This window comes from Crocodylus porosus, unplaced genomic scaffold (assembly GCF_001723895.1).
Source record: "Crocodylus porosus isolate Cpor-Errol unplaced genomic scaffold, CroPor_comp1, whole genome shotgun sequence".
Taxonomy (NCBI): Eukaryota; Metazoa; Chordata; order Crocodylia; family Crocodylidae; genus Crocodylus; species Crocodylus porosus.
In genome coordinates, this window is record NW_017728942.1 from 2,634,216 (window position 1) to 2,650,463 (window position 16,248).

The 16,248-nt window shown below is 41.2% G+C and overlaps 1 protein-coding gene across 7 annotated transcripts in view; it reads right to left on the reverse strand.

Annotated features, from left to right (window-relative positions):
* Positions 1-16,248, reverse strand: part of BCAS1 (breast carcinoma amplified sequence 1) — an 80,008-nt gene that overhangs the window by 10,180 nt on the left and 53,580 nt on the right. For 3 of the 7 annotated variants that reach the window (XM_019548154.1, XM_019548151.1, XM_019548149.1), the window contains 2 exons: positions 9,845-10,012; positions 341-406 (listed from right to left, as the gene is read on the reverse strand). The exons of 1 other annotated variant lie outside the window; for it this stretch is intronic. In XM_019548154.1, coding sequence (XP_019403699.1) covers positions 341-406; positions 9,845-10,012 — 234 coding nt within the window. The remainder of the gene's footprint in view (positions 1-340; positions 407-9,844; positions 10,013-16,248) is intronic. 3 more of the 7 variants (XM_019548156.1, XM_019548150.1, XM_019548153.1) reach the window with 2 other exon arrangements.

The following is a 16,248-nucleotide window of genomic DNA, read 5'->3' on the forward strand; positions in this document are numbered from 1 at the left end:
TAGAGGGCATAAAGCAAAGTAGTATATAATAAATTATTATTAAAACATAAATAATATAGAGGGCATAAAGCAAAGTAGTATATAATAAATTATTAGTAACATAAATATATTTTATGAACACAGGGGAAATATTTTGAAAAAATATGATTTTTTTTTTTTTACCTGATAACAAACCATTTTAATTAACTTCACTAGGACATAATAAAGAGATGGGATTGATTGGGCATGCTATCATTCTGCTGCAATTGGCGATTTTTAATTTAAAGAAACCAAGAGATACATAATTGGAAATAAGCTACAGAAATCCATCACCAAGAGATGAATAAATTCAGACACTTACTTGGTAATTGGGGTTTGGCCCTTTTACCTCTTCTGAATTGGCTGTCCCTGCATCATCTTTGACTGACTAAAATAACAAAGGATTACAGGTCTTGCAACTATTATCTTTTTTTAGGCACATACTCAACATAAAAAATATCAAATAAAATGAAGGTTTGTTTTAAGAATATTATTCCAACATGGTTAAAACAAAGCAAAACACCACATCAAATGATCTGCACTATGCCTTTATCGCTACGGTAGATTGTTGTATATCTATTTTACTACAGCACTATTGTCTTTAGCAAGGCATTTCTCTGTTGACGATCTCACAATATGATAAATGGGATGTTGCTATCATTCCTGCCATCGTAAGTTATGAGGGGAGCATTTCCTGTTAACAGCTCTCCCTTATAAGGTCATCTTCAGCAGAACTGTACTCTTTGCCTTATTTCTACATATTTGCTTAATATGTTGGCTAACAATTAAAAACTGCTGGGGTCTACAGATGGTTTGCCATTGCTGTACAATTTCTTTCAATTTATTTCTTCTGTGCTATGCTTTATCTCTCAAAGGAGCATGTGCATCTAGGCAACAACCTTTCTTGGCATCAGCTCTTCTTGGCTACAACAATCAAAGCAGACCCTGAAGCTGTAACACAGGCAGCTTGTTCAAAGTAAACCTTGACTCTCAAATATATTTCTCAACAGTGATCCACTGTAGCCATGTTTCAACAAAACAAAACAAAAATCCCTGATAAAATTCGCTTTATGGGTGGACGTTGCAAAAAAAAATTCATTATGGCTATGCTTAGATTTTAGGTTACAATTTTCGTGAAAGAAAAAAAAGTCACTGGAGCCATTTATAAATGTAGCATTTGACGTGTAGACAGGAGAGGGTTGCTTAAAAAAAATTGATACAGTATTGTGTAGCCATAGAGTATTAAAGCATAACAAAAACCGTAGTATTTCAAAGTACCTGAATTTAAATGTCATTTTTCATTGCATAAGTTCAATGAAAACAATGAAAGGATATGACTTTTGCTCTAAAGATAGATCAGGCGGATTGTGGTTTTCTGCAGCTCGTAGATTTGTCACTTGTAGCACAACACTATTCGCTCAATCCTATTTTCAGTCTCTTAGTGAGGATCTGCTTTCACTGCATGATTTTCTCTCTCTCCAGCCACTGAAAAATCAATACTAAATAGTGGTTTGCTCAAAAGTTAAAGAATTCAGCAATAGTTTGTTATGAGTAACCAATCTGGGGACAGTATTATTTTTTTAGCAAAGTATCTTTGCTCAGCTAATAAATTACATGTTTATATTCATAATGGTTGTTATCTGTGAAAGGCTGAAGAAATGGTGGAGGAAACTCAGTGTGGTCTGTCTTACATTACAGTCTCGTAACCTAGTCCATGGTGTATGAAGATTGCCTAGAGATAAGATCTAGTTTGCATTTCTGTTGCAATGCTTCTTTATATGTTTGAAAAAGAACTTGCATAATGTTAAGAAAGTTTATGCAGTAATACGAGCCATTCTGTTGCATTTCATTTAAAGGAAGGACTGCTGTGGCAAACCTTTTGCAATCACACATCATTTAAACTACTAATTACTATTAGTAGATCATAAATAACTATGGCGTAAACCCTGCAATCCACGTCCAGGCAGAATTCCAATTTATTTCAATGGAAGTTTTATATAAAATGACAGAATTTTACCCTAGAGAAATTCTGTCATCTTCTGCCACACTTTGATCAAGTTAGAAGTGCAGTGGATTGGTTCCCCAAAGTGTTTTCAGCTTTTATCGGCAAGAAGGCGAGGTAGCATGACCTGAGACCTTTGACTGGAGAAGGGCGGAGAGCAGGGAAGAGCCTTGCTAAATATACAAGTTGTATTTGTGTGAGTTACGAACTTCAGTTATATTTGGGTTAATGTAAAATACCCATAGTTATACTTAAAACAGGAAGCTGTTCCTGAAGGGTTGTCTTTACTTCCCCTATGCGAACACTCTCTTCTGAAAAAAAGGGTTTTTTCCCCCAGAATAATTACTCAACTTTGCAAGTTTATTATTCCAGAATAGAATAACTTTTATTTCAGAGTAGAGCATCCAGATGGGGAACTATTCTGGAAAGGTATGTTGGAAAATTTCCCTGGTTTAGAAAAAAGACTTGCCAGAAAATGAGGTTGGTAGCTCCACCCATTTTGGTATGAGAAAGAGAAGAATTTCATGCTGCCAATGTTTCATCATAATATCTACAGAGATTTCATGTCAAACAATACCTACATAGTTTTGATGAATAAAGTACAAGTGGCATATTTTCCAGTGCCAAGACAGGATTTTACATTCTTGTGTGATTACAGCTATAGGCCTATAGTTAGGCATAATAAGGGTAATATTTCTTTGTGAGAGGGTTAGACTGAGTGGACTGCATCACACCATCGCTTCTCTGGTGCTCCCAGTAGTTATTACAGGATGGAATTATTGGGGGGAAAAAACAAAAATACAACCTCCTAATTCTTGTAATTGCATTTAATTCTCTCCAGGTGGGCATGGGCACAGTGTTGCCTTACTGAATCTACAGACACCTTGGAAGAATAGCTCCATGAGAGATGAACTACCCTTTCATATTAAATCCCAAGTCTAATCAAGATGGTCAAAATATCAACAGCATTAATTATAGCAATGCTGTTCCCTGGAAGAGAAAAACCCAACAACCGCGTATGCAAGGCTTGTGATCTTGGTGCAGAACGAATAGAGGATACCAGGTTTTCCCCTCCTGCTGCTACTTTGCCAAGAGTGTTTTAAGGTAGAATGATTTCCTTGGGACCGAAGAGCCAGAACTGTCGGAAACTTGATTCAGAAACAAACTGGCAGAAAGCATAGGTCTTTATTAGGTCTGCCTGTGCTGTTTTGTTTAAAGGAATAATTAAAGAGCCTGGAAGGTGAGGAAAACAAGAGTTCATCCACAGCTGGACTTGGGCGGAGGAATTATTGTACGAGGAAGAAAAATGATCAATTAATGTAGATGTATGTGTTTTGTTTATTTGGGCCTTGTTTAGCATTGACTGATGTCTGCCTTCACCACACTGGGCAAACCTCACCTCTCACTCGTTTCGCCAATGACATGTTAAAAATAATCCCGATGTCTCCTTTCCTAATATTTTGTGCATTATAGATGGCAAATCATGTATTCTGGGGCATTTCCTAGTGGGCACACAGGCAATGAATAGCTTATTTCAGTTCCTCTATGAAACAGTGACTCTGTGAGTTATATAACAACTGAGGACTCTTCTCTTTTCTTGATTGGTAACCAAGGATGAGCTATATAAATCTTTATCAAAAAGCCTGGATCTCTAGCATCAATTGTGCTCTCCTGAGAAGGGATCTCATCTGATCAGCCAAAATGGTAGAAACAATACTAAAACTGCTGTAGGCACATGGAGTCTTCTCAAAGAATTTTACCTGTATATAAAAAAGAAAAAAATCCTATTGCTTTTGTATACACCTGGTTTGGCCTTTTGGTTTTCTCTTCTGGCTGTTGAAGGCCACAGACCCAGACTCTTACTTGTGACAAATCTATCGGAGGAGGTTGTGGTTATAGTGACACCTCTTCTCTGCTGAAGAGGCCCACCATGCCCACCCTTGTCATCCTATCAGATAGGGATAAGAATTAGGGATGTGCAAAACTTCAGGTGCTCATTCAATTTGGAGGAGATTCAGCCCAATTCGGTGGCTGAACCTCCAAATCCAAATTGAATCAGGGGACCAATTAAAAGGTCCAAATTGATTCAAAGCACTCAGAATTGATTTGGAAAAGATTTGGGGAGCTTCAGTGATTTGAGCAGTCCCCGCCCACTAGAGCAGGGAGCTGGACCCAGACTCCATGCTGGTAAACAGAGGGCGGGGGAGGGCGACTGAAGAGGGTGAAGGGAACTATGTGGAGAACCCCTGCCAGGCACTGACCCCCCACCCACTCCCCCAGCCCCGCCCATGGTTACCCCGCCTGCCCCAGCTCCCAGCCCTTTAAAAAAAAGCCCCCACTCACCAGCTGCTGCCCAGTGGGGGGGGGGTGATCCCTGCTGCCCCCCATTGCTCCAAGCCACATGGGCGTCTCTGCCATGAGGCCCCCAATCTCAGCCTGCTCCCACTGCCCCACTGGCCCCAGCTCTGGCCCTCTAACATAAAGGAAACAACCCTCCCAAACTCACTGGCTCCTACAGCAGGCTTCTGGGGGCTCATGTAGAGCCCCCCATGCAGCACGGGGCAGTGGGGGTTAGCGGGGATTTCTCCTTGCCAGGTAGCAGCTGGTGAGTAGGGACTTTTTTTTAATTTTTAAAGGGCTGGAACAAGGGTGGGTGAGGCTGCCATGGGGGTGCTGGGACAGTGGGATGGGGTCAGGGGGCTTGTGACAGCACCCCCCACATGGCATGGAGTAGTGGGGGGCAGCAGGGATTACTCCCCGGTGGGCAGGAGCCAGTGAATGGGGGCTTTTTTTGTTTCCAAAGAGCCGAGGGCTGGGAGGGGCAGGGCAGCCATTGAGAGCAGGTGGTGGATGAGGCCTGTGTAATTCAGAGATTTGGTGGATTCAGCAGCAGCCAACTCTTCTAATCAGATTCAGCTGAATTGATTCGGGACAGTGATTCGAATCACTAGATCAAATCACTGCCCCCCTGAATCATTTGAATCTGAAGTGAATACTAGATGCTACAGGCCTAATAAGAATATTTCCCTGTTTTACGGGCAGAGAACTGAGAGAGAGAAAAATGACTTGTTCCAGGTTCATATATCAAGTCTGTGGCACAGGCAGAAATTCAGAACTGAGCCTAGGTTCCCTGAATCCCAATCCTGACCCTTCAGCTTAAGAGAAACCTGTCTCACTTTCTCTCTTGTTTTTATCTAATGGAAATATGGAAGTTCTCGTTATCCATATCAGCGTCAATCCTTTTGTTTTCTTGAATTACACCAAACTCTTGGTTCTGGCGGTATCTTGCAGCAGTGAGATTTTCCAGTTAATTATGCATTGTATAAAATCTATTTTCCTTTAATAATTTTATTTTTTTTGTCTAAATGTTTTTATCATTGCTGATGTGTAAATGTTAATAGTGGGGGGGGGGAGGGGGGGGGCACAACTCCATACCGCTGCCACCCCTGCTGCTGCCAGGTGCTGGCTCTGACTGGGCTGCAGCCCTGCAGTTGATGCAGAAATTGCTGCTACTACCCTCACTGCTGCCGTTCCCTGGTTGTGGCTGGGCTGCAGCCTTGTGCCCCACCATCAGCACAGAAATCGGGGGGGGGCAAGTGCCCCCCCATCCCCCTGATGTATCGCCAATACTTTATCTCGTTCCCTCTAGTTCATGAAATAATTGGCAAAGTATCCATTTATATTTCTCCTCATGGTATTAATCTTATATAATGTGAAACATAGCATAGACATGATCTTATATTGTAGCTATTTGAAAGTAAGAAGATTCTAGAGTAGGCAAAGAGGAAAAAGAGATTCCCAGCAGAGAATCACATTCACTTAAGATGAAAAGACCATTACTATTTAAAAAAAACTAGAGTAATAATATGTGTATTGTCTAAAGGAATTTTACAACCACCACCACCTAACTTGAGGCCAAACAATCCAGAATGAACAGCAACTTGTGGTTTGTCCATGAGGGTCAGCAGCATGCCTTTCCATACACAAACACATTGTGTTTCAGAGGACTTGAATGAATGTGCTGGTTAAGATGTTATCTTATAAGAATTCATTGGCTGTTACACCCTCAGGGAAGAAGAAGGATCATTTTCCACATGAAGGGTAGGATGTGTCAGTGGTCTGTCTCACCCAAGCAACACATGTTGTACAATGTACAGCATGGTTTTAAGGGTCTTGTAGCTTCCTTGCCACTGTTTCCCATGTTTTTGCTCTTTGGGGCATGGTACCAGTTGGCATGTTGTGGTATAGGTTGAATTTGTAGTGTAGTATCATAATGCTTAGGGTTGGAAGGGACCTAAACAGATCATCAGGTCCAACCCCCTGGCCCAGCCAGGAACAGGTGCCGGGGTCATATCACCTGGTTCTGTAGAGATGAGAAGCAAATATCTGTCCAGCCTCCTCTTGAAGACCCCCAAGGTAGGAGAGAGCACCACCTCCCTTGGGAGCCCATTCCAGAGCCCGACAGCCCTCACTGTAAAGATTAGGGTCTTATTTTGTATGAGAAATACAGAATGGTCTTATTTTGTATGAGGACTCTAAGCATGTAAGCCATTGCTTTAGCTCTGAAGATTTATCTAGCAGGTGCTAAGGATTATGTTCCTCACACAATGCAAAAAGCACATAGGATGTGGTCAAATTTGAAGGGATTCTGGGTCTTATTCTTCATTCAGCACCCCCTTATGCTAGGTTTAGGCTGTAATTGGAGGGGAGATGACAGCTTGTGTAGACATGCACTGACACTAGTTTTACACTAGGTGGTTTGGGAACTGGTAGCAGTTTAGCTGTAGCAGCCTGGAACTCAGTGCCCACAAATTACAGAAAGTGGGTACATTAACCTCTGCCAAACTGCTGCTACAGCTAGACTGGTACAATGCTTGGGCTCTAATAGTTAGCTTGTGTGTGTTGTCACTATAGTGTAGACATTGCCCAGTGAGAAATACAAAGGAAATCCATCAACCTTTGAGTGGATATTATACCTACTAGTATACGACTCGATAATATTCAGCTATGCAATATGCCTCTCATCTCTACAGAACCAGGTTTAATTGGAGTTCCTACGCTTCTTACTGCAGGAAACTTCTTGTTTGATGATGCCCCTGAAGACCAAGACACTATTAAGAGGGGCAGGAGAAGATGGGTAGAGATGAGGCTATAATCAGGCTTCTCTCACACACTAGCTTTGAACCAAAAGGTGAGGGAATCCAAAATACTTCATGCATTTTCAGCATGTGCATCCATATAGGTGCTAACATCTTCATTTGCATTTAAAAGCATTTAGTTACAAAGGGGGGGAGTCGAAATAATGTCTTAGGATTTAGGTGTTAACTCAGTCAAACAGGATGATGAGTAATATTCTAAGCAACAGGATGGCAACAGGATGACAAACATGCAATAATCCAAAAATTATCCAGGGAAATTTGGCAACAGTCAGAAACAACAAGTATAGTCAAGGGTCTGTTCGGGAATGGTTTGATAGCAAAAAATAGACTAAATCGATAACACCCGATTCAAAAAGCGGAAAGTATAGCTGTACATTAGCACAGTGCTGTTCCTAGCATTAATGGGATGTTTGTCTTTGCTGTCATTGGTTCCTTTTATTCCTTTGACAATGAGGCTAACACAGAGGCTTTCTCCTTTAAAGAAGCAGAAAACAGAGGAGGCTAAACTGGAACCAACCCCCAGCTCTGATTATGGTAGTGCTACATCTACCACTTTTAAACACAGCTTTGTTTGTTTTTCCATGGTGACTAAGATGGGTGTGGAATAGAGATTTATTTGAAATCAAATGCTATTTTTGGGGGGAGGGTGACATAACTTGAAGTCATAGCTGCCTCTAAAATGAAGCATAATGCACATTGGTGCTGACTCACAGAACTAGCCTTTGTATGCATCTGTATAAGAAGTCCACATAAGAACAAATAACAAGTTTTTATAGGGAATTACCACACATCTGTCTGCAGACTAAGTGATTTAGGAGCAGACTGGGGATTTTCAAGAAAACCTGGGGATGCATTCAGTACCCCCAACTCTCTTTGAAATTGTGTTGGGTGCAGAGCTTCTGAAGGTCCTTTTAAATATTTTAGTCTGGATCCTTGGTTATACAAAGATACAGCCCATCCCACCTCAGGATAACTCTTAAAGGAAAAGGCAGATAGCCAGGAAGCTAGATTTGCTACTTGGAAGATAACTTGCTCTGTTTACTATCTGTCGTCGCTCCCTTTTCTCCACTTGTCTCAACTACCTGCTATATCTTGTCAGAATCTAAATGGTGACAAAGCAGCTCTTTGGGGCTCTAAGGCTGCCCTTTCAATTTGTCAGGACAATAATAACCAGGATGGTGCTATGATCCCTGGTTGAGGCCTTTAGGAATTACTGCCCACCACATTCCCCAATTTTGAGGTCTGCTGTAACTTGCAACCACCTGCCCACGGTCACAAGCAGCCACTCTGGCAACTGGGTATCACAGGGACATAAACACGACCAAACCATGCTCCTTTCATTCAGCAATACCAGGTACTGGGACTAGGAGGTTGTCCAGGTCTGGCTCTGTACTATTTAGCTGTCCCTTCCAAAACCTGAGGCAGATGGTTTAATCAGCTTTCTAGCCGGAGCAGAACCAAGAATCTAACTTTACAGGCACATACTGCCTAGGTAAAAATATCAAAAGCTATACCATAGCCATAAGTGATTCCAGCAAGATGAGCAATGGTTCACACAACCGCCGGGGGTTTGCTCTGACAAACAATATTATTTTTCTATATATATATTTGGTGGATTTGGTCCAGAATTTTTGAACCTTTGAGATTGGTATTGCTGCAGTTACATTCCCAGGAGTGTAAAGTTATGACAGTCTAGGCCATTGTGCATGTCAGACAGGAACTACATTTGCATATTTTAAACACCAAGACATCACTGACTCCACTGCATAACTGCTTAAAAGTCAAACAGCTGTGGAAATCCCTGTCACACCCATTTGAGCCACTAATAAACTGGTGATAAAGTTCTGATGCAATTGTACTTAGGACAGAGGGGATTGGGTTGAGATCTGCCTGTTTTTGTTTTCTTTTCTGCTTCTTTATCATTATTTGAGGAGGTTACTTCATGTGCAGCAAGTGAATATGCTATTCCCTGTTGAAATATGACTCTACCATTTATACTACTCATTTGCCAGGAGAGTAGCTATGGAAGTGTCGAGACACATGCTGTTTCACCGCTTTGGCCATTTTGTGTGCATAATGTTTCCCTTTTCACACCACTTTAATGAGGGGCAGGGGGAAGGAGAAGAATCAGACTTTCATTTGTCTTTCGACGGTATAAGATCTTTGAAGCAAGGGCTGTGTCCTCTTTAGTGTACATGTTCACTTAGGTCTCCAAAGGGGTACCTTTAGCACCAAAATCATGGCCTGCTGTCTCTCGAGCTAAAGAATCTACTGTCTGATTCAAAGCTCATTGAAATAAGTAAAAGGTTTCACGTGGCTTTGGATCAGGCTCTCACTCCCCCAGCTGACAGCAGCAGCAGATCCATAAGCCTCTTAGGAACAGCCACGAGAGGGCGATACAACCTCTAGTACCCATAGGGTTTATAACAGTATGCAGAATAATAATTTTACGTGCACTGAAATTAATTGCATCTGCAAAGCAGGCAGACAGATGCTTCCCTGATCATGCAGGAACAAAGCATGCACGCAGTTATGGAAATGGGTGCCATCATTTAGATGCACAGCTTTGGTTATAGCACTTAAAAAAAAAAGCCTCTTTATTCTGAAAAGTTATCCCCCAAGAGCATCAACCCTAATATCCTTATGTTCAAAATGCCCTGCTTACCAGTTTAAAAAACTTCCTCAGGTTTGTTTTGGGGGGTTTAGTTTCTTCTCTTCTGGGTGTCACTTCTGTAGCTTCTGTGCTTTTATTCACATCTTTATCAGGAGCCACAGCTTCTAATGATGCTTCCACTTTCTGATTGCTTACAACCTCTGCGTCTTCTGGTGCAGTCTAGGGTTATGTTTGCCAAACATTAAGAACGCAGAAAAACATTCATCTATCACACTCTTTAAATCAGTGTGGCTTTAACTTTGAGCTATAATTATCCAAGATGTCCTTGGTTAGAAATACAGCATTGCTATGTACTAATAGAACATAGATACAGAAATAGAACATGGTTAGTTTTATAATATCCTTTCAGTCCTGCTATCCAGGAGAAAAAAATTAAATAACTGCTCAGGAAAACACTTACATTGGTATGAATTAAGTACAGACTAAAAGAGTAAAGAATGCTTTCTTGACCTGGAGCCTTCACTGTTGAGTACAATAATTCACTTACTCTTCAAACTTAAAATGAAATGTTGTTAATGAATATATGATCACTTAAGACTATCATAACTCATGAGCAAGTTCATCCAAGTTACACTAGGGTAAAATGGCTGAGAGTGAGAGAAGGACCCCCTACCTCCCAGGAGTTTACAAGCGAAAACCAAAATCAATATTAAAAAAAAAAATTCTGATTCCAAACCTAGAGATACCTTAAATTGTCTAAACACCAGTTTCTGCCTTGCAGAGGGAATGTGAGGTTCACAGAAACTATCACAGCTTCCGAATTCTCAACGTAGTCATATCACAGCTGGCTTTTTTTCACTTTGCCCAGATGTTAATATTTGTACAAGAGAGGCAAGATATTGAGGAGTTACATCCATTATCTTACTAAGGGCCTGAGCCTCTGAAGCACAGAGAACCCCTGAGTGTCTCCTATTTCTGCTAGAGTTCATGAATGCAGTTTGCAAGTGATGCTCTGCACTGTGAAGGCCTGGCATCCACCTGAGAGAGCTTAGTGTTGTCAAGTGAACCATGCCCAATGCAGAACTGGTGTCCAGGGGCACGTGTGTGCCTCACGGGGTGCGTCTACATGAGATGCTAACTGAGCAGTAGCCTAATAATATTGCGGAGTAGTGCTCTGGGCAAAACTCGTGTTAATAAGCTAATGCACAGTTAACATCTGGGAAAAAAACCCAAAAACATGCGCCAGTGCTACTGCACATTGATTTAGTACTTAATTATTCAAGTACAAAACTTAATGCACAGTAACTATGGTGCATTAGTGAATGTATAGAGGCACCCACTGAGGGACGGATGTTTCAAATGCCAACAAGGCATGGGGTGAAATGTTCTTTTCTTTGGCTGATTGTTCTATTCTTTATAATTCCCTAGGTACATAATAAAAAGCCTTTCCCTGGAGCACTAAAGAAATGTTAATTAATTCTCCACTCAGTTACAGTATAGCATCTTTCCTTTCTTTCATAAAGAATGAGCTATTAGCATAGAAATAACCCAAATAATTTGACCTGAGCCAGCCCCTATAGTATTTTACAACCAATTGGAGAACGGTGCATAATATCATAAAGCTGCAGACATTGTAATTGCTAATCTGAAACACTGAATTAAAAGGGAACCAGTTATACTTGATATTGGTGTTTAGAAACTGGCTGCTTCTTATAGTGCTCACCCTTGAACGTAATCTAAATGCTATGTAAACCTAGTGCTGTAAGGATGCATCACAATCTAGTTACACGTGCAATGTATATGCACATATGGAAATGAATTGTTAACACGTGCACATATATGTGAGATGCCATTTGAGTGACACATCAGAGATTAAGCCAGAGGCCTCCAGACCTGAAAGTACTGACAGCTAGAGAAGAACCAAACCCCTTTGCTGCTGTAACTCATATCCTCTGTGTACGAGCAACATCTCCTTAATAGCATGGTTACGCATCCATGCATGTACAACCATCATATAAATTGCATCATCAGACTGGTTGAAAAGTGACTTGGCAAAATACTTTAAGAGGTTGTGCCAAGTAATCCTGGGTATTTGGGTGAAATTCATTTCCGCTGCATAAAGCCGGTTGTGGGTGATATGTCTGACATGTGGAAGTCTGGGAGAGGAAAAGATTGATCAGCTCCCCTACAACCTGAAAGTGCTGGGCTGCCTCTTCCCCCACAGAAATGTACATTTTATTTAAATGGTATGAGCATTCATGAGATGATTAATTTATAGCAATTTTAATGTGTGCAACTTTCTGATCTACTGTAGGCACATGCACCATCCATTCACCTGTCATTTGCTAGGGTTGGAACAGTGGCTCAATAAAGCTGCGACTGAGCTTCTGAGAGCTCATCATTCAAAGATTACACTTCGGGATCATATTACTGCCCCTGCTGTTACAGCTGCAACCCAAATGTGCTTTGTCTCTCAAGCTATGTCTGCAATGGTTTCCATTTCTCTAGTGATAACAGTTGCATCCTGGGAGGAAATGCCAAATCCTGTTGTTTTTTTTTTAAAGTACTTGTCAGTCAAAATACATTAAGAGAGACCCATTTAGAGTGGTTATTTATTCACACTAAGAAGTGTATTTTTATATAGATGCAACCACTTCCGAGTTTCCATAGAATGCATTAGGAAAGCTAGGGGAAACAATTAAAGATAGTATTAAAATTACGTTTTCAGTCTACCCGAAACATGCTATTACAGGGACAGATTTGTTTTAAATAGGCATGTAAAAAAATGCACATCTCATTTGCAATGATGACAACTGCATAAGAAATTACCCAATTTACCTGTGCAGTCCTACTAATTATACATTCTAATTAGGCATCCCATAAAGTTACTAAAGACATTATAAGGTGCCTTGTTTGTAGTCCTTTGCCAGCTATTAGAAATGGCATTTTATCATATTTCTATTATAATTATCACCAGAAAAGAATTTTACACAGGTGTGTGTGTGTGTGTGTGTGTGTGTGTGTGTGTGTGTGTGTGTGTGTGTGTGTGTGTGTGTGTGAGAGAGAGAGACAGAGAGAGAGAGAGAGAGAGAGAGATCACACTAAAACTTCCCCTTACCATTTAAAGGCTCTGTTATATTGCCTTTTATTCAGTCCTGAACATTTTCTTTTAGATGAAACCTCAAGGTAGCTTTACGATTACAAATTTACAATTTGGTGTTGTAAATGACAAATATTTACTGTTATGAAGTCCAAATTAGAACGGTGAATTGCTGCTTTTCAAAAAATTTCAAAATATTGAAATCTGTTGCTCAGATTATATAATTGTTTCCCTGTTTATATATCCAGACATCACACATGATGACACATTAATTTGATTCAGACTATAGCATATTATACACACACACACACACACACATACACACACACATTTACGCATACGCACACAAAGTCTATACTTTCTGAACTAGGCATATTTTGTATGCTTTATCTGCACACCCCATTAGTGTAATTTCCTGAACATCTAGCATAACTGGTGATTGGCATTGACTTTAACAAGGCAGGGTTTTGCCCCTTTTGTCCAAGCCATTGATTCTCACCTGGGATCCTATGAGTTCCTTTTAAGGAAAATGCAGGGTTTCCTGTAATATTAGCATTTGTAGATATGCAAAAATGTATATATGATTCACCAGGTAGACCCAAAGGCCAGATCCATACTAGCAGGGACGTGCCTTTACAGCGGCACAAATGGTAGGGGCACACATTTGTGCTGCTACTTTGTGCCCCAGTGCACACCCCTGTCTATGTGCTTTGCGGCGGGACACGTTGTGTCCTGGTTTGCCTGCTCCCCTGTCTCTGTGCTTGTCCTGGCACTTGCCACTTTGGTGTGGTTTGCGCTGCTTTATTCTAGTGTTGCTTTTTTCTTTGCTACCAGGAAATCCCAATAGCAATTTTTGCCCTGGTACTGCAAATTAGCAGAGCAGAGCACTGATTAATGTCCAACTTGTGTTGTTTGTGGTGCTGCAAAAAGGTTTGCAGTGCCACAAATCACATGTGCCTGCACGTCTGGATCCAGCCAGAAGGTGCATCCTGACAAGCGTGCATATACAGGGGTGCACATTTCCTGCAGGACAAATAGCAGTGGCACACATTTATGCCGCTGGTATTTGTCCCTTGGCATGCTCCTGCATGTGTGCTCCAGTGTGCAGCAAAATGACCTGGGTGGGGTAGGGAAGGCTGGGGCCAACACCTGCAGCCTTACCTGGGGGCCTCGTGGGTGCTGAGCTGGCCACTTACAGCCTGGCCAGCAGCCAAAGCATGGCTTCTAGCCAGCCAGGATCCCTTTCTGGTGGTGCACACTGCTGCTGTGGGCACCGCACTGCTTTTTTCAGCGGCATTTTTTTGACACTGGGATCTCCTGGCATCAACCCCCCACCCACCATGTTGCAAATTAGCAGTGCAGCAAATAGTTGCATGTGTGCTGTGCGTGGTTTGCGGTGCCTCAAACTACTTTGGGGAGCCATGTGTATGCGCTCATCAGGATGCACCCGGAGATTTCAAATAGAAATCTATAGTGTCAAAAACATGTGGACCTGTTGTGGTCTGTCTTTGCAACAGCTTTATTATTGTTCCACCATCAAGAAATGAGTGGAAGCTAAAAGTTGGCATTTTCTGAGGGATGCCTCAAGCCTAAAAAGGTTCAGAACCACTGATCTAAACAGTCACCTGTAAATAAAATTTCTAGAAACATTAAAAAAGGATTCCCTGGATGGCTGGATACAAATGTGCAGGTTCACATTTGCCCATGCCTTTAGATTTACTACATCCATTTCCTAAACACAGATATACACAGAGTCATTTTCTCTCTCTCTCTGTTCTTCCTACTATATGTGGTATGCTTAGTATTTCAGCATAGTGAACAAGGCATGAAAATGCCTGCCTTCAGTCTGCCAAGAACCATTTTGTGTGTTATGCATAAGAAAATCCATTTTATGAAATTTTCTTATGTTTCCCTGCCTTGTTTCTCACCCCAGTAAGCTCCTTCATATTCCTGTGGCAGGATACTAATATGTCTTACGTGCTATAATGATGAACATGCTTTCAGTTCTTATTTTAAAAAATATCACTCAAAAAATGAAATGCCTTAGACTGGGCTTGGTAAATAGTATCTAACCCTGGAACTGCTGCACACAAAACAAAATGCTCCTTTATCTCATAGGCACTCTGACATCACAAAAGATGTCTCTGTTTATAGATGTCACCACTATTATGAATGTAAAGATGGTTTTCCCACCTTTAGTTGGTCAAGGAACTGATGCTGGGCTGTATTTAGTTCTTCCATGAAGGGCACTTCAGTAAAAAGTAACAGGTTTTAAAGTTATGTTTTATGTTATTGAGGGTCAAATTAAAGAGAATTAACTCTTTCATTTTCATATTTTCCTCTTCTTTACAATGGTCACATTTTCCTTCTCCATATAATGAATCAATAATTGGGCTTTGCTGCAAAGTCATATCCTTTGGGTGGGGGAAGGCACTGGAGCTGGGCAAATAAAGATTTTTATAAATAATTGCTAAAGCCTCATATCTTTGAAGAAATAAATGCCCATCACAATACTGAAAATCAAAAACAGTGATACCCTTGACATCCCTAAGCCTTGCAGGATGGTTGTTTTAGGGGGGAAGCTGCTAGCCTGGGATTTTAGAGATGTACGATCAGTTCTTGAGACTGTTACAGACTTCTATTGTGCCTGAAGTTTCAGATCCTGAAACATATTCGGGCTTGCTTGATCCAAGAGGCATTGAGCCTCATGGATACCTTTGGAGATCTGGACTGCATTGCCTTTTCTTCACTGAAAAAATGGGGATACCTATATTTCCCTACTTCACAGCTATGCTGGGAGGCTGTCAGACCCTGTGCAGGGGGTCATGCGACTCACTAAAATAGATAAAACCAGAATTGATATGAAATCTGGCTATCACTGTCATGTTACCATTGCTTGGCTAGATGGCACTAAGATTGCAGTGCTCTTTAGAGTCTGTGCTGCAAAGTCTGATCCTTCATTTGGAAACAGCTGATGGGCAACAATTTCAAAACACCACAATCAGCGACAGTCACCGCTAAAGGCACTGAAAATGTAAACTGGTAAGTTTGAAGCCTTTTAACATTACCAGGGGCCACTTATTGGGAAGAGTTAGTTTGGGGATGCCTTTATTAGGGCATTTTGTTAGAGAAAAAACAGCCTAATGATAGGTTACAGTACACTGTACTTATGAAACTTTGATTGAAAATGGTGAGATGGTAATAAGGATAACTCAGTGGTAGAGCTCTTGCCTGCCACACCAGAGACCTGAGTTCACTTCCTAGCCAAGGCATTTCATGGGGGGAGTTCCTGCTGGGGGCTTTCAAAAGTTCAAAAATGATTGCTGGGGGGTATTTCCTTTCAGAGCAACTGAGG